The sequence below is a fragment of the Haliotis cracherodii genome, unplaced genomic scaffold, assembly GCF_022045235.1.
Source record: "Haliotis cracherodii isolate W230 unplaced genomic scaffold, xgHalCrac1.p SCAF_13, whole genome shotgun sequence".
Lineage (NCBI taxonomy): Eukaryota > Metazoa > Mollusca > Gastropoda > Lepetellida > Haliotidae > Haliotis > Haliotis cracherodii.
The window spans coordinates 20,792,185-20,812,071 of record NW_027266268.1 but is presented as its reverse complement, the minus strand read 5'-3'; the positions used below and the strand labels follow the sequence as shown (position 1 = coordinate 20,812,071).

Genomic DNA, 19,887 nt, shown 5'->3' with positions numbered 1-19,887 from the left:
TCAGAACACAAACAAAGTTGTAGAGTTCATTGCAACGGCATTGATCCAAATTACAAGCAGAAAAATGAGTGTCAAAGCCAAAGCCACCTGCATCCTCAAACTGGCTTCCAAAATAATGAAATACAAAGGAACAAAGAAACAGTTCCTAAATAGGGTATGCCCTAAAACTCAATAAGCGCTCATCTATAAATTATCATGGACTTGCTTTTACTACAGTGGAACGCAAATGGCCTTAAGAGCCACGGCAATGAACTGACTGCACTCGTCAAAAAAAAGGTGATCAAGCCTCATGTCATTCTAATACAGGAGACTAAACTCAGTGAAAAAGCCAAATTCACACTACCTGGGTACACCCAATATAGAAAAGACAGAAAAAGACTTATGCCTGGCAACAAGGGAGGAGGACTAATCACCCTTGTCCACGACGGCTGTACCTCCAAGAATATTGAAGCAAACGTAGGAAACCTTGAAACCCAAGTAATCTCCCTAAAACTGGCAAATGGCAACGAATTACGCATAGCTAACATATATCACAGGGTTACCCATGAAACGAACATGGAAGAGTTAACAAGACTAGCTCAAATAGTAGGCAAAAATGGGATAATCCTTGGTGACTTTAATGCCCACAGCCCTCTTTGGGAAGACAGGAATGATTCATGCAAATACGGCAAAATGGTAGAGAAATGGGTTGAGGACGACAATCTCATAACTCTGAACAACGGCAGTCACACACGTTATGACCAAGTCCACAACACATGGAGTTCAATTGATCTTACAATTGCCACCAAACACCTCGCCTCACATTGCCAATGGCAAGTCCATGACGACACTTGGGGAAGCGATCACCTTCCTATACTCACCTACATAGGTAGCCCACCACAATTAGAGGAACAGCCCGATCCTCAGCCCACATGGGACTATGCAAAGGCTGACTGGCCTAAATTCAGGAAGGAATGTATATCATTCAAGTCCTCAGAAATTGCCTCGGATGATCCTGATCTTTTTTGCCAAAATCTCACCTCAGCAATTATTGCCGCAGCTGAAAAATCAATTCCAAAAAAAGACCACAAAACTGGCAAAACGCCGGTACCATGGTGGAACAGGGAAATAGCAAAAGCTAGGAGAGTGAGAAAGAAAGCCCTAAATAGGTCAAAAAGGGATAAATCAGCCTTTGCCCAAGTCCGAGCAGCCAGGACGAAAGTAAGACAACTCATAGACGATTCTAAGAAAGAGTCTTGGCAGACCTTCTGCAAATCCCTTAATGAGAAAACAAATGCTAAAACAGTCTGGAGCAAAATACACGCAATCAGGGGTAAGCGGAAACCCACAAAAATTCCCAAGTTAGCCAACGCCCATACAGTCAAAGAAAAGGCCAACATTCTAGCTGAGCACTTCTCATCTGTGAGCAGCAACACAAATTGCAGCGAAGAATTCAAACAGGAAAAAATGCTTATGCCTAAGATCTCAAAACGGCCGCAAAGCAAGCATCTGGTATACAATATACCATTTACGGTGACAGAGTTTGATGATGCGATACAACATAGAAAAGGCACAGCACCTGGTCTTGACACAACCAGCTACGAGATATTGAAAAACCTACCTGATCAAACCAAAGGCTTACTCACTGAGTTGTATAACACGATATGGTCTAAAGGAGAAGTCCCAAAAGCATGGAAACATGCTGCGGTTATCCCGCTGCTAAAGCAAGGGAAAGAAGAAGCCCTACCAAACTCCTATCGACCGATCTCACTCACCTCAAACATGTGCAAAGCCATGGAAGCCATGGTTACAAAAAGGCTCATGCATCATCTTGAAACTGGCAATCACATAAAACCTGACCAAAGTGGCTTCAGGAAGGGACACTCGTGTCTAGATCATATTCTAAGACTGGAAAATGAAATAAAAAAAGCCCAATTAAACAGACAATACCTAGCCGCAGTATTTCTGGACTTCAGCAAAGCCTTCGATATGGTATGGCATGACGGACTCCTCTCAAAACTATCACAAAATGGAGTTGAAGGGAACATGGCAAACTTCATAGACAGCTTCCTGCAAGACAGGTCGCTATCAGTTAAAATAGGGAACAATCGATCAGACCCTATGGCACTGGACAATGGCACGCCACAAGGCAGCATCATAAGCCCAATCCTGTTTAATATCATGATCAATGATCTTTTTGACCATGTCAACTCTCCTACCCAAACTTCTAAGTTCGCTGATGACGGAGCAATATGGGTAAAGCACAGAGATATCTCACAAATCAGAAAAAAACTCCAGTCAGCCCTGGACGGAGTAGATCAATGGTGCAATAAATGGGGATTCACCCTTTCAAGTGAAAAAACGGTTGGAGTTCTATTCAAACGCCGGGGGAAAGATGCTATGATACCCCGTGTCTCCATAAAAGGCAAACCCATCAAATTCGAAAAATCTGCAATATTTCTTGGAGTTATCCTTGATCAACACCTCACTTGGCGCAAGCATATAGAATATGTGGAAAACAGATGTCAAAAAGACCTGAACGTATTACGGGCAATTTCAGGCACATCTTGGGGCACATCGAGGGACACTCAGCTGGACCTCTACAAAGCTCTTATCAGATCAAAAATTGACTATGGTTGTGAGGCTTTTCACTCAGCATCAAATACTGTCTTGAGGCGCCTAGACAGAATACAATACAAAGCCCTAATGCTGGCCACAGGCGCAGCGACAGGCACCTCACTAGAAGCACTACAAGTAGAAACGGGAGAACTCCCATTGAAACTAAGAAGAGAGCAGGCAATATTATCGTTCTGGGGACGAACATCAAACCCTTTGGTTAAAAAGATATGGCAAGACAAAAACGCTCGAGATGAAGCCCTAGCTCGAAAAAATCCCTCACTAAAGCCATCTGGGATATTAGTGCGTGAACTGATTCGAAGTCACAATTGCGATGACATTCAGCCTCCAGAAAGTCATTACAAAGGGTTACACCCTCCCTGGACTTTACAAACTCCCAAAGTTGACACTGCTTTAACATCAGAAGTCACTAAAAGAGAAAACCCAACCCTACTACGATCAGTAGCTATCACTAAAATTCAAACTACCTGGGACAGCTGGGCCCATATATACACTGATGGATCCAAGAATCCTATCAACAACAGTGCTGGTTACGGGATCCATATCCACAGCTCCAAACCCCAAGCACATTCAGTTCGCTTGCCTGATGGTCAGTCAGTATTCACGGCTGAATTGGAGGCAATTCATCATGCACTCAAACTCATACCGGAACTCCCGGAAGCAAAGGCAGTCGTCCTATCAGACTCGCTAAGTGCACTTCAGGCCATCAGTGGGAGAAACTCAAACTCGAGGCCAAACACAGTCAACAATATTCTATACGAATATACAAAACTATCGGACCAAGGGCAACAGGTGGAGCTGTGTTGGATCCCCTCTCACATAGATATTCATGGAAATGAAAAAGCAGACTCACTGGCGAAGCTAGCTCTAGACAAAGCGGATATAGAGCCTATTCCCTTTAGTAAACTAGAGATAAAAAGCAAAATCAAAGCCTCCATAGCAAAAAGATGGCAAGCCCAATGGGACGCAAGTAAGATCGGCAGATGGCTATACAAAATTCAACCCAAGGTCCAACAAAAGCCAAACTCATACTCAAATGAAAGGAAAATTGAAACTGCTATCTCACGCCTCAGACTTGGTCACAAAAAGCACTATGACAAGGTTTGTTCATCTTGCAATCAGGCTGAAACCATTGACCACCTGTTACTAGAATGTCAAGACCATGCCCCAGCCCGGGCTAGGTTAAAACAAGAATTGCAGTTAGATCCGCTATCTGTCATAGATCTCCTAAAGCCAAGAGATGCAATAGCGAAGGCCAAACTAACTCTATTTCTGAGAGATGGACAGCTGCTCGAACGTATATAAACAGAGCAGCCACGGATAAAAATGAAATCATATCAATATAAGAAAAAAGAAATCATATCAATGCAAAAACAGAAATTATGTGAACACCGAACTCACAATATATATGTGAACCCTTCTCACACACAGGAGTCCCAAAGAGGGACAGGTCAGCCGAAATTGCCTAGGCAGAAGGCGACCTCTTAAACACCTAATGCAACAACAACAACACACTGGTGCATTGTGAGTTGTCATGCGACTATTCAATACACACTACGTATACATTGCATAATAAATTACTTACTACAAATGTGTCTACAGCTAGCTTTTCTTTGTGTATTGTGATCCTTGTGTATAGCTTTATGTAAGTGGTGTTGTGCCCTTAGGTTTTACCCAACACAAACTATTTCCCAACGCCAATGCGTGTAAAACTTGAGAATGCATGCAAATAATTTGCATGGTCAGTCCTTAGGATCACTTTCCGAAATTACCGCCTGCCCGCGGCTGGTAACGAAACTGAACTTTAAGTCGCAAATGCAAGGGGTACTGGACGGTCCCTGTGTGTTAGGTAGGGAGAATTTACGTTTCAAGGCTTTACATTTATTATGAAATACATTCAGTTACCGGTAGACAGCTACACAAAAAGTATATAATAAATAGGATACCCCATGTGTCTCGTGAAATATCATGTTTCTCTCATCTCGTGATCTATTCTTTTTCCCCGTCAATCGATGGGCGAAACATGATATTTCACACGAAACATGAAATATACTTTATTGGTTAATGTCAAGCAAGGAAATTTCCACCCATAATTATACTATAGTTAGGCTTAACAGATGCGTTGTTTTCTTTCTGAGACAGTGGTGACACTTTCATGGCTTTATTGTATATGCATTCTGTGTAAGGTTTAAACCAGGATCTAGTACATCAAGGGATTGTCCCAGCTTTAGCGATAGAAACTAGCAGTTTTAGTCCACCAGACCTTATACTGATAATATATAGCAAATTCCTTAAAAAGACAAATTTCTACTCCCCTCATGACACATGAACTATTGAGCAGTGTGGCAAGGACAATAGGACCCGTGCCAATTTCTTTCACGCCGCACTCAGCATTATTTCAGCTATATGACGGCGGCCTGTAAATAATCGAGTCTGGACCAGACAATCCATTGATTGATATCATGAGCATCGATCGATTTTTAGGGAAAGCAAATATACCGCTCATCCCAGGGTCTGCAACAGTTCGCTTGCGCACTCTTCCAAAATGGCGGAGCTACTACCGCTTGGTTGCCTTGCCTTATTGAAGAACGTAATAGAAGAGGTTCGATGACGAACTGATGAAATTGATGACTACTTTGAAGATGTGGAGACTGAGGATGATGGGGTGTTAGTTGCCTTTGCTCATTTCCCCGTTGATCAAGTCAAAAATGTTTTGTTCCGCTGTCAAGGTCAGCCGCCATTTTGGTGTGAGTACGAAGCGACCTCAGCCAGCGATTGTTTCGCTTGCGAGCGGCTGAAAGTTGGCGCACAGTTGAAAGGCGAATCGCTGTAATTGCTTGCAAGCGATTGGCGCTTTGAAACGCACCCCTGAGATGACTGGTTTGGTAGCTTTGAGAAAAACTGCACTCATGTATGATGAAGTGTATCTGGATCAATCCTTGTGTGCGTGCATCAAGATAAGATCGTCTTTAATAAACGGGGGTTCAGAGTGAATGATTATGATGGTTGGTTGGTTTGTTGTTTAACGGCGGTCTATAAATAATCGAGTCTGGACCAGACAATCCAGTGATTAATATCATGAGAATCGATCCACGCAATTGGGATCGATGACATGCATCAACCAAGTCAGCGAGCCTGGCCACCCGATCCCGTTAGTCGCCTCTTACGACAAGCATAGTCGCCTTTTTACGGCAAGCAAGGGTTGCTGAAGAACTATTCTACCCCCGATATCCACGGGTCTACAATGATTATGAAGGTTGTGCATGGTAAATCAAAGATAACAGCAGCAAGCACTGGTAGATGTGCATCAAACACGGTTCAATGGCCTTATACACATTTAGGAAATAAACGACTCGTGGTCATATATTCCTTATATGAGATGTCAACATAATGTACAGCGATGATGGGAAAATGTACAAACTTAACAACTATTTACCCGCATTTTAATAACGATTTTCCCTGAATAGAATCCGACCTCGGTAATGTCGGATTAGTCCATTTTATGAACAGGTGAGTTTGGTATTGGTACTTCCCGCACATTTTCACTATCCTCACGTCGATTATCCGTACCTTTTCTCCTAAAACCGATTGTCAGATCTCAACCACTTTCGAATGCAGTCGTTCGGCCACTGCGTTGATCTGCGTTGCTCAGCTACATCAATGGGGAACAACTCACTAGACACTTCTCTGTCTAAAATAACGTCATCCAATATATGACGTCATCAAGTTGCGAGCGCATATTCAAATCTCCAGAAATGACGTCATGATAGAACAATGTTTAATGTGTAATAAACCACGCTTCTTTCTTTATTGTTCTGTTCGATTTATCGCGTAGCTACATGTATCTTATATTGAATTAAATTAAACTTTTCTTTCACTCCGCATTTAATTAGTTTAATCCATAAGCCCGTTTCCATACTTTAGCAAAAGCCTTGGAAATGACCATAAAGTACAGAATAGTTTCCTTTTATGATGTTTAAATGAAATGAAAATAGTTTAAAGAATGAAAAAATGTTTATCCAGCGTCAGAGTAAAAGATATGAAAAACTTGTTGAAGCTGTTAAAAAACGTGTATGAGATTTTTGGCACTTTAATTTTGTCAAATTTCATCATAACTTTTAATCTCTATATTTATTTGCACAATACCCTGTCATCTTGATATTATTATTATCTATGAATTTATATTCTAATTTTTTTTCTCATGTACCACCGTTGATGGGTCTTTTTGAGAATAAACTTAACTGAACTACAGCGATGTGCATGTACTTGTGTGTGGCTGCTTGTACAGTCCGGGGCTTACGTCGGTTTTATGGTACTGGTCCATGCGGCAGTTTCACATGGATACCCCACTCAGTCATATCATACTGACTCCGAACCGACCCGTCCATGTTTTACAACAAGTACCATTTTTAACGTCGTTTGATATGACCACTGGGATCGAACCACTGATCTTTTGCCCTCATTCAAATGAGAATCTGTAAAACAGGAAATTAATGCGAGCAGAATATTAATGCGAAAAATGCGATTGACGGAAGGTCGCATTAATTTTTTATGCGCATTAATTTTTCATATAACAAAGTCACCTACACAAAGTGAAGTTGAGTAGTGGTCAGTTCACATCCTGTCAAGCAGCCCAGATTGGCGCCAGCCACGAATGATCCCACCAGTGTCCTTTACAAGCTTGTCAAGAGCAGACACGAGGCAACGCACATGAATGGGTTTCATGACACTAATCCGCAGGTCAACAGGTGTGTGAGGATTGTCACCTGATAGAAAATTTGATATACTGATCTGTTTTCTACTTCTTTTCATCAAAGGGCCGAACGTGTATACTAGTACCAACAGACTGTCAACTAAAACAACACTAACTCAATGATAGCTGCAAGGAAACCATTCTCACGCTTGGCCATCAAACATACGGGCAATTAGCTTAAATAATATTAAAATATGGAAGGAATCTCACACTGAAAAAACATGGACAGGGGATTTAATGTGCACAGTTATTTTATTTATCTCTGTCTACTCACAGTTCCTGCTCAAAACGTCATTTGAAACAAACGAAGCGTTTTCAGGTAAGGCTTTTATTTACATAGGTTACATTAATTAAAATAACACAGAACATAAATCCAGCACATATTTTTTTATGAAAGTGTGCATACGCATTTTTAAAATGCGCATTTATGTCTTAAATCAAGAGCTCGCATTATTTTCATATCGCATTAAATTCGTGTTTTACAGTATTTTAATCTAATGGATACACCTGTTGGTGCTGATCTGACAATCCAGTCACTGGTCGCGCATCTTCCCGGCCCAGTTTCCACCCTTGCCCAACTAGGCTGGTAGTATGGAGTTATATTTTGGCTGGACTAACGAGTCTATGCGTAGGTCAATCACAATCGCGTAATCGAAATCCGGTTTGTAAACTGTCATGCAGATTTCGGTGGATTGCAGGATTTGCAAAGGATGTGCACCGCGAACTCGGCGAAAGTAGATATTTTCCAAATCTTTTCATGTTTTTAATCAAGGTGCTCACGTGATTTGGTGCACTTTGCGTTGTAAGACCCGTTTTATCTCAAAATAGATCTTGAATATTGATCACGTCGTCTTGACTTGGCGCCGCCATTTTGTTTGAAGCAAATGCAAGTGATACAAGTCGTGGAATCTGATTGGCCAATAGGAGAGGCATAGAAGGGACACAACTCGTAATAACTACTGGTAGCGCTACGATCGAGCCCAGAAATTCCAGCCTAGTTCGGCAAGGGTCGAAACTGGACATTTATGGTCAGTTAACTCCCTTGCTTAGGGAAGATGCTGGTCGCGTAAGGTAAGGTTTCCAATCCGCAATACATGTATCAGCATCGGTGTACCTGAATTATAAATTATCGAGAGAGCGAAGCATTCAGGTAAGGACATCTATATAAAAAAAGCGATTTTTTTTCAGTTGTATAAGCATTAAAATATACAAATTTCAGAGTCCAGGTGTTTGTGCGGAAATTGAAAGACATAAAAATGGCCACTCCCGCATTCATCAGTGTGTTTGCTTACACTTATGCAACGTACATTTGGATCTCGAACTTGATGTCTGTGTATAGTCATGCGGTCTTTTGCAGTTTCCCAAATATAATGCTTACAACATCTTTACCGCGACAGTCCGTTGTTTTTTGTTGTTTTTTGTTGTAAATTGTTTATCCGCGCAAAATTTAAATTTGCAGTCTTCAATTATTATTGGGAAAGTTCACTATATGTATTTTGTGAGTATTTAGAAGGACAAAGGATTTGATTTTTAGGCTGTTAGGCTTAGAACATGATGTCAATCACTGAGCATTTTATGGTCTTAATTTATGACCCAACAAGTATCCGTTAGAGCAACTGATTTCATTCCTCCTACAATAGCTGCTTTGTACCAACATGCCAAAAGAGGTGCATTTCAAACCGGCCACTATTGGCGCTGAAATACAGAGAGGGGGATGGGCAGGGTCAGAAGCACATGGCTAGGGGCTAAAACAAGGACTGGTCAGCTTGGATCCGGAGTCAGTATACTGTGTGGTTTTCATGTTAAACTGCGGCATGGTATCTCCGTGGGCCAGCACTATATATAAAATCTGCATTAGTCTGGACTAGTACAAGCAGACACACACAAACACGCACGCGCGCACACAAGTGTGAATAGACGTCGCTATGTAAAAAGCAATAATCTTGAACGCGACGTTAAACCCCATGTAACCTCACATTTGCAAATTTGGTGGCGACTGTGATCGCTCTAGAATGTCACTAGCAAACCAAAACTTAGCCATGTGCAGCATATATACTTTCAATACATGCAAATTTTGTTCTGTATATATTCTTTATATATCAATATATATTATTAGTAGAGATAATTGGCTTTAAAGAAGAAATTAATAAGATATGCCAAAGAAGAAGGAAATGCACATCTTTTCACTTTTTTTCACACCTAGATTACGTTCATCAAGATATATAGTTTATTATATACTTAACAACAAAAGTTCCAGTGACACCAATATTTTAGTGTATTTTTCAAACAAGTAAAGTTTGGTTTTCAATATTGTAGTACATGTATGGAATCAAGTCACAAAAACGCAACTGCTACAGAAAAGTATGCATTCCATGCAAAAGTTGACTTTTATGCAAGCCCCATGCATTTCACTATCCAAGAATGGGTATAAAAACATGTGCGTTAACGTGATTCCATATGCATTGTTTAGCATCGTGCTGACAACAACCACTCAGAAAAACCAACAAAATTACGCAATTATTCAACATTACGAAATGCCACGCCTGTCCGAAAATGAGCGTCTGATGTTGCAAGGCAATTTAACGTCCACAGAAACACCATTTGGTGTTTATGGCAACGCTGGCAAGAGACGAATGCAGTCAGAGACCATCCTCGGAGTTGCAGGCCACGCGTAACCAATAATCAACAAGACAACTGGATTCGAACAACACAGCTACGAAATCGATTGCAGCGACAGTGACTGCAAGAAGTATCCCGGGCCTTCGACGAATATCTTCACAAACCGTACGTCGCCGCCTCAGATGTGCAGGGATTGTCGCCAAAAGACCCGCAAGACGTCCCATTTTGACAGGAAACCACCGTCAATCATGTCTGGACGGCCATGCAGTGGGGACAAGTTCTATTCACTGATGAGTCTCGTTTTCACCTCAGCCACAGTGATGGACGGATTCGAGAGTACCGACGTCGAGGTGAACGTTACGTCAATCATTGTGTCATGGAAGAAGATCGGTTCGGGGGCGGCAGCGTTATGGTATGGGATGGGATTACAGCAAGACAGAGGACCCGTTTGACAGTGGTAGAGGGAAATCTCAATGGACAGCGCTACCGCGACGAGATCATCAGCCCTGTTGTTCTACCGTTTTTGCGTCGTCATGGCCCAGGCATTACCTTTCAACATGACAACGCCCCGCCTCATATTGCTCGACTTGTTCAGGATTCTCTTCAACAAAACAATATGAATGTCATCCCCTGGCCGGCTCGCTCCCCTGATCTCTCACCAATCGAGCACATGTGGGATGAGATGGATCGGCGCCTTCGACGTCAACCACGTGTTCCACAGACACTCCAGGAACTTCGAAACATGCTCTAGCAGATATGGACAGATATCCCACAGGATATGTTGCTTGCATCGCAACCAGAGGTGGACACACACGCTATTGATCTATTATCTGTTGCAAACCGAAATTGTTTCGGATTTGGTAAAAAACTTAACTTTGCATTAAATCTTATTCAATGTCACAGGAACTTTTGTTGTTCACTATTATATCTATGTTCTTTACATGTGTAGTGTTGCGTAAGTACATTCAAAAATGGTCATTTTTCATAATACATTTAGGTTGTGGGTCATGTTCATACGAGATAAGCTTGGATTTCATTCTTCCATGGTGGTCATCTTGAATTTGGCAGCCATTTTTTTCAATGGCTTAAAACATTTCAAATGTCATAACTACAAATGTGCGAAGTTTCATGCTTTTATCACAAAATGCACAACTTGTCACGAAAAGGCTGGACTGTGTAGTGAACATGTGAGTGGGCGGAGGGGTAGGCATATGGGTGTCTGAGTTCCTAACTGAGTGCTTGGTTGTTAAAGAGATGGTGAGTGAGTGAGTGAGTTGGGTTTTACGCCGCTGTAATAACCAAGTCTCTTGTGTTCTTAATTCTTTATTTGGGTTTCTTTCATTCTTTCTTATCTATTTTCTTTTGCTCTTTTGCACATACAGTCCACATACAGATTGACTGAAACAGATGAGAAGCTGTCTCAGTGCTTAACAAAACAAACAATTAAATGTCTATACATATTATACAATAATTAACTTCAAGAGGACTAGGCTCTCATTTGAACTTTATGGGCAAGTAAGGCAAGGTGAGCTTCTACAGAAGAACTAACACACACAGATGAAACAATTATCAGTTCTAACACTAGCGAATTACTAAAAGTTTAGCATTATGTATGTAATGTTACATTGCATTTACATTAAGTGTTTGAGGCTTGGTGTGAAATTGTGAAACTGGCTTACCACTGTTTTAGACCAAAAATATGACTTGGTGACTTGGACATGTGCCTTCTGGCTACCACATGGCTTGAAAAACTCCAGACTCCAGAGCATTTACCTCCCCTTGTTATATATTTAGAAGGGTAGTGGCTTAAGACCAGTTAATACAAATTTTAGAACTTAAAACGGAATGGGAATATTACAAATTGCAAAGAAACGAAAAATGAATATACCCTTTTTAGAAGCTAAAAGAAAACGATGAAATTTTGACCACTACAGCCGCTTTTAACAGTATTCCAGTTATATCGCGGCGTGTCAGCTTAATGTGGGAGGAAAGCCCGAAGTGATGCAGGTCTCAGACGATTACCACTTCGGTGAAACCCACGAGCACGGGTATGGTGCTGACAAACCTAGAAACATAATCGAACCCACAATCATAGGTTTCTGGTGTGCCCAAGGGACGCAACTTTACACAGCCAACCGCGGCGTCTTAGACGACTGGGCCACCCGTGCCCCCTAAAAGGGATGGTGGATGGCTGAGATATGGTGGCAGGGGTGTGAGGTTTTGGAAGTATAACGATTTGGTGAACACCCTCCTGCTGAAAATGTATGGTGCTGATAAACCTACAAACATAACAGTGGGCACAACTCTCCACATAGAATTGCGGCCCCTTTGATTTGACGACTGTCAGGTCAGGGCCAGAGTTATCTGTTCATTGTTCGGTAAACTTCCAACAAACAGAATGTTAAGATAGACACAATTTATGGATAACAACTTCTTTAATACTGTGAAAAGCGACGTTTCGGTATAGATCCTTATACCGTCGTCAAGCAAGACTGAATGAGGGTTGTTGTTGATGTTGCATTAGGTGTTTAAGAGGTCGCCTTCTGCCTAGGCAATTTCGGCTGACCTGTCCCTCTTTGGGACTCCTGTGTGTGAGAAGGGTTCACATATCTATTGTGAGTTCGGTGTTCACATAATTTCTGTTTTTGCATTGATATAATTTCTATTTTCTTATATTGATATGATTTCATTTTTATCCTTGGCTGCTCTGTTTATATACGTTCGAGCAGCTGTCCATCTCTCAGAAATAGAGTTAGTTTGGCCTTCGCTATTGCATCTCTTGGCTTTAGGAGATCTATGACAGATAGCGGATCTAACTGCAATTCTTGTTTTAACCTAGCCCGGGCTGGGGCATGGTCTTGACATTCGAGTAACAGGTGGCCAATGGTTTCAGCCTGATTGCAAGATGAACAAACCTTGTCATAGTGCTTTTTGTGACCAAGTCTGAGGCGTGAGATAGCAGTTTAAATTTTCCTTTCATTTGAGTATGAGTTTGGCTTTTGTTGGACCTTGGGTTGAATTTTGTATAGCCATCTGCCGATCTTCCTTGCGTCCCATTGGGCTTGCCATCTTTTTGCTATGGAGGCCTTTGATTTTGCTTTTTATCTCTAGTTTACTAAAGGGAATAGGCTGTATATCCGCTTTGTCTAGAGCTAGCTTCGCCAGCGAGTCTGCTTTTTCATTTCCATGAATATCTATGTGAGAGGGGATCCAACACAGCTCCACCTGTTGCCCTTGGTCCGATAGTTTTGTATATTCGTATAGAATATTGTTGACTGTGTTTGGCCTGGAGTTTGAGTTTCTGCCACTGATGGCCTGAAGTGCACTTAGCGAGTCTGATAGGACGACTGCCTTTGCTTCCGGGAGTTCCGGTATGAGTTTGAGTGCATGATGAATTGCCTCCAATTCAGCCGTGAATACTGACTGACCATCAGGCAAGCGAACTGAATGTGCTTGGGGTTTGGAGCTGTGGATATGGATCCCGTAACCAGCACTGTTGTTGATAGGATTCTTGGATCCATCAGTGTATATATGGGCCCAGCTGTCCCAGGTAGTTTGAATTTTAGTGATAGCTACTGATCGTAGTAGGGTTGGGTTTTCTCTTTTAGTGACTTTTAGTGAGGATTAACAGTAACAACAATTGCATACAAGAGTGGGATAACATTGGTAGGTGTTGACAACAAAGGGATGATGCTGTCACAACACGATGGACAGAAAACACATAGGTGGAAGCCAATAGGGACATGAAGCCAATAAACAGGATAAGTGATAACGGTATGAGGATCTCTACCGAAACGTCGCTTTTCACAGTATTAAAGAAGTTGTTATCCATAAATTGTGTCTACCTTGCCATCCGTCAACTTCTAAGTAATGCCTATCAAACAATTTAAACAGAATGTTGTCAGAAAAATCGATGAACTGAAATCAGTCAAATATTTGTCTTTTACTTGTTTATTTACTTTCAGATAAAGAACATGGAACATGCATGTTGACCTAAAACATCAGGCACAGTTTCAAGTATCACTGTTGTAGCAGGGGACATATATACCTCATGTGTACCACAGCCAGTTAAAGCAGGAAACTAATGTTCAACCTGGTCCAGGTGGTATGGTCCAGTACCCTCATCGTCCATACTAATATATCAGGGCTACACCTCATCTAAAGTTTACAAAACATCCTCAATAATGTCAGCCGTACGACGAATGCAACATCTCTTCCTGACTTTCAGCCTGGTGGTATTGGCACTAGTTACAATATTCATTGTGCAGAGCACGTTACAAAACGTACAATTGACAAGAAGCGTTGACACTGATGATGCGACTGAAATAGACAATATAACCAGAAAAGTCCAGTTGAAACATCATCTTAACACAAGCCACTTCACCACCTGTTCTCATAACATCGTTATCTCTGATGAGGCTATCAAAGAAGTATTTTCAAGATGGCGGACGACCGAGCCCCGTGACAACATATTAAAAGTGGTGTCTGCAGGTCGTATGGGAAACGAAATGTTTGAGTACGCTTCGTTGTTGGGAATCGCATTCAGAACAGGAAAGCATCCTCTATTTACCATGTCCTCCAAGAGCCCTCTCACTAGACTTTTTAATATATCCTTCATTGGTAATGTCAAAAACACAACGTGGGCTTATAGACGTGAACACCTACTTTCAACGTATGACTGTAAGCTTAATCAACTACCGTATGGGAATGTAAAAATAGGTACGTTTCTGCAGTCCTGGAAGTATTTCTATTACATGAAGTCGCAAATTATAAAAACGTTTGCCTTCACTCAGAAATATTCCAATCTCAGTGCTCAGTGTTTTGCGAAATATACGGGTCAGCATAAAAACAGACCTGTGATAGGGTTACACGTGCGTCGGACGGACATGATTAAGTTCAAGTTTAAAGGTTTTGAAGTAGCACCGTTGTCGTACATACGAAAAGCCATCAACTATATGAAGGCGAAGTTTCCTAATCCTATTTTTCTTATTGCAACGGATGACAAAGAGTGGTGCAGAGCAAATCTGACTTCCTCTGATATTATCCTGATGGAAAACACCGATCCTTATTTGGACTTTGCAACGTTGACCTTGTGCGACCACACGATAATGACAGTAGGGACTTTCGGATGGTGGGCCGCCTTTTTAACGAATGGGCACACTGTGTATTTTAAAGACTATCCCAGAAAGGGCTCACGTTTGGCTGCTGCATTCACGAAGGAAGATTTTTTCATGCCAGACTGGGTTCCACTTGGGGCCTAAACTAATTGTCGTATTGCTGACACATGGTGTTCGACATTGTGAGGCCAATTCAACTCCTCGAGGTATTTCATGGAAAAAAGACCCCATTAGTCAACAATGCTAATCGTAAACTAACTCTAAATGGATCGGTTGGTCACTCGACGACATGGGACAATGATCATTTATTTATATCAATCACTAGTTTTCAATTATTCCCCTGGCATATAATGCTGGAAAGTCGACGCGGCGTCCATTTCGTTTCCGAAGCGTACATATATCCCAAAAACCGTTTAACATGTTTAAACAACTTGACAGATATATCAAACAGATCCTTTAGTGGTGCCTTTTGCTATTTACGAATTCGGGACATTTTTATTTTTAATGATTTCCATTGCAACACGTTTGACTTTGACGCTGTTCATAGTGGTGTGTACCTGCCATAGAAGTACAAAGTTCCGAATCCCAATTCCATGGTATTGTCTTGATGGATCATTAACTTATCTTGTTAACTGACAGACAGATTAGATAGAAATTATCTCATCATGTTGGACTGAGAGTAAGTCAGATGATTTGTTCTTTCGAATTTGTGGGGGCAGGGGATTGGTCATCTTTTTATTACTCGTGTTTACCATTATTAGCTGGGTATTATAAGCAGATATTGCTGGGTTATTGCGTAGTGCGACGTTAAACAAGGACAAACATCAAATTCATTTGAGTAGTGTGTGAAACATGTGGAACTCAGCAAAATAGTGAGTGAGTGAGTGAGTTAGGTTTTACGCCGCTTTTAGCAATATTCCAGCAATATCACGGCGGGGGACACCAGAAATGGGCTTCACACATTGTACCCATGTCGGGAATCGAACCCGGGTCTTCAGCGTGACGAGCCAACGCTTTAACCACTAGGCTACCCGACCGCCCCCTCAGCAAAATAGATTTCATTAAATTACGCACATACAGAATGTACAAATCATTACCTACTGCTGAGCCTTATTTATGTCCGTGTATGTACGTCACACACAAAAAACCAAGGGACACGGGGACCGGGAAACTCTTCTTTGAACACAGTTTAATATTATTTGGGCTTTATATAATCAATATTGATTTTAATAAAAACGACAAAATCCTTTCCCCATTCATAAAGAATACCTGCTAAAAGAAGAGTCTGACTATATCAAGAGCACGTGGCTATGAATCATTAAATAGTGTCTACAATAACACATTTTGAAGCTACACTGAGGCGTTGACAGATGTAACCTTGAACATACAACTGAGTCGAAAGGCGCTCTTTGAAGCCTTCGTATGACTGAACGCTTGCTCAGTTGAACTTCAAAACATGTTTAGAGTAAATAACAAAGGCTGGAGCTTCAGAAAAAAACAAGCTGAAAAATATTGCTCGACATAAAAGGAAAGTTGACTACTGGAAAGTTAACCTCATCCCTCTTGTCATAAAGTCTTTTGGAGAGTGTTTTGTCACTCTGATCCTTTATACATAGATCCAACTATGAATCACGTGACTGTCTCACTGGTTTCCTTTATTTCTAGTTCAGGTGGGTAAATCAGTGGAAGTGAATTGGCTATTTGATGGTTATTGAACGATATCAGTTGACCCCTCACGCCTTTCTTTCCATGGCCCTGCATGCCTGTACTGAAATGTACAATCGTGGGAAACTGTACTCATTATCGCAGAAGAAAGGTAAAGCTGGCCTGGTGTGTTATGAGTCTGCAATGCTCGATGTAATTGGTTATAAATTGCGATAGCGGCGGGGGGGAATCTGACAACCTTAACAAAGAAAATCCTTGTTCTCGTGCATGTCACTTGTGCACAGTGTATCTCGTTTGCATGTTCATTTCTGAAGACGTCCAATTAGACGTGATGCATACGTTTATGTATATATAAATAGATAAAGCACTGTGGATCACCGGTCTGCTAACAAGGAGAAAGGTACATAGTCAACAGAAACATCGCCTTCGTAATGCATTACCGTAGTCACCAAAATAATCACTAATGAAACTTACATTTCTCTAACTTAACACTGAGCTATATCTCTTACCGTGTACATTCGTATCTTTATTCGAATCAATCACCCTTCAATTTATTACCGTATTTGCCGAAATAATGTTGTGAAAATGAAGTTAATGTCATGTTCCAAATCTAATCACTCTGCGCAGTTTACCATACGTACTTTACTCACGTCATAAATCCTTACCGTATTTACTGAAAAAGGCACGGCATACCAGACATAGAATTATGACATACAATGTACCGTATTGTATTTACGTATGTACTTACATAACTCACGTCATAAATCCTTACCGTATTTACTCAAATTGGCATACCAGACATAGAATTATGATATACATTGTACCGTAATGGTCTCTGAGGAAATCATTATTACTTAATTTATAATTATAGAACGAATGTTATTTCTCATTACCATATTTACGCTAGTAAATTGTAATTACTCTGTATGATGATTCTGTGCGTATTTACCGAAAATACTCCAATATGATATACATTGCTTTTATTCCCAGAGTTAGATTGAAACTTTAATTTTAGGATATTATTATACATGAATATTAATCCATTTTTAACTCACCTCGTTCTCCTCTCTTGTTTCAATAATAATGCTAATTCCTCATACAGAGGTGTGACAGATTTTTTTAACAGGCAATCAAAGCTGTCTTTTAACAAATTCATCAAGAAAAAATATGTATTTATTTATTTTTTGTTCAACGCCGCACTCAGCATTATTCAAGCTACATGACGGTGGTATGTAAATAATCGAGTCTGGACCAGAGAATACCGTGATTGATATCATGAGCATCGATCCACGCAATTGGGATACGATGACTTGCATCATCAAAGTCAGCGAGCCTTAGCACCCAATCCCGTTTGTCACCTCCTACAACAAGCATGGGTTGCCGAAGACCTATTCTAACCCTGATCTTCTCCGGTTCAAGAGATATTTCTTAATTTGATGTGTGGTGTTGTTTTAGGAGGGGATTAACTCCTTGGTTAGTGTCAAAAACTGAAATTTGTACACGAAAACTGAAATTCCCATCCCAACATCTTTGAGCTGATAAGATTTCTAGGAGCTGAACAGCAGAAGACAGAGTGTAATCTGCTACAGTACCAGGCCGGGTATTCGCAGGACGACGACCCCTCGAATTTTTCCATTCGCAGGACGACGACCCGCCGTAAATAAATCAATATTCCACCCTTATTGTCTTTCTTTCGTTCGTTTCAAATCCAGTTCCAGATTTTACTCGCTCGAGTTGTTAAAATAACACTCGATACCCATTGTTTAACTAGATTGGCGGATTAAAATATTCGCAGGACGACGACCTCACTTATTGCTAGTTTGTTTTCATACGACATAGGGGGTCGTCGTCCTGCGAATGAACCCTCACTCTCACCCAATCTTTACAAGCAAGAGTGAATCTATTCGTGTGTGGGTTTTAGCCGCTGAACCTGTTAACCCTTTCACCGATGTCAATTCATGTATAAACATTTTTCTCCACTTCATTCACGTTTCACTAAGTGTTAAAATATTATGTTATTGTTCATAGCGGTATTCATTAACCTTTATCTATTAACATTTCTATCAGTCTTTAACTTTTTATCTGTTTCAGTGTGCTAACGTAACGTAACACTAAGGGTTAAATGTTGCTTTTAGACGATCACCAACTAGATAATATCGCTGTTACTTGTTTTCGCCATTATGTTAGAACTTGAGTAGAAAGTATACATTATACCCATCTGCAGATGTGTAATTCGTATGTTTCCTGCTTTATGACATATAACTAATTGATGTAATAGTAATAATGAAAATAAGTGAACTTACCTTATGACTGTACAACACTGTTTCATTAATCATTCCTCCATATATTCCGTTTGAATTAACCATTCGGTCAGTTCATATTTGGTTTAATCATATTTATTCCATAAATTGTACATCGCTGGATTTAATTTCTTCTTATATATCATCATGTAGTAAACTTAGCTGGAAAAACAACGGTTAAACCGTTCAGCTACACCAGGTACCTGTAGACGAACGGCTTACCGTGTAAGGGAGGTAATACACTATTGACAGTGAGGAAACAATGAACGCTGGCTGGCATGAATACATACACCGAAAGACGGGTGAAGCGAGCGGCCTGCCCTCATGATCCAAGGGAGGTAACTCGTATCACACTAGTGGCTCATATCACATTGATAGACCAAGAGAGCGAATGACTGCGAATTGAAACATAAAACATACACACATTCTGATTAAAAATATGCTTTTATTTTAGAAAACACAGTGAGATGCTCGCGTATGTGTCGATAATACCCGCGATGCAATCTACGTCGAAGCAGTCTTTTCCTTTCTCGTCTCACTGAGCATTGTACCCCACGATGGCTGAAAAGGAAGGGTAAATTAATAATCATAATAATAATAATAATAATAATAGTAATAATAGCCAAAGCACTTAAAATAGTCCCCCAAAGCAGATATAATTTGTTCGCGATCTTCAATCATTTTTCTAAATACATTGCTTTTCAAGGAAATGGTTTTCCTTTCCTTTTTGCTGTTGTAGTTTGAAAGATGCACCCAAGGATCATTTCGGAACAAGTTGATGGACAGCCAATGACCAGCAGCCCACTCAAACGTAGTG

The 19,887-nt window shown here is 40.8% G+C and overlaps 1 protein-coding gene across 3 annotated transcripts in view; it reads left to right on the top strand.

The window, feature by feature from the left end:
* The window catches only part of LOC139459740 (galactoside 2-alpha-L-fucosyltransferase SEC1-like), a 42,631-nt gene extending 24,082 nt beyond the window's left edge, over positions 1-18,549 (top strand). For 2 of the 3 annotated variants that reach the window (XM_071241393.1, XM_071241394.1), the window contains exon 2: positions 13,954-18,549. In XM_071241393.1, coding sequence (XP_071097494.1) covers positions 14,173-15,249 — 1,077 coding nt within the window. In that variant the 5' untranslated portion in view covers positions 13,954-14,172 and the 3' untranslated portion in view covers positions 15,250-18,549. Of the gene's footprint in view, positions 1-8,385; positions 8,398-13,953 lie in introns of those variants that run through there. The other variant, XM_071241395.1, reaches the window with a different exon arrangement.
* Positions 18,550-19,887: the final 1,338 nt, after the last annotated feature.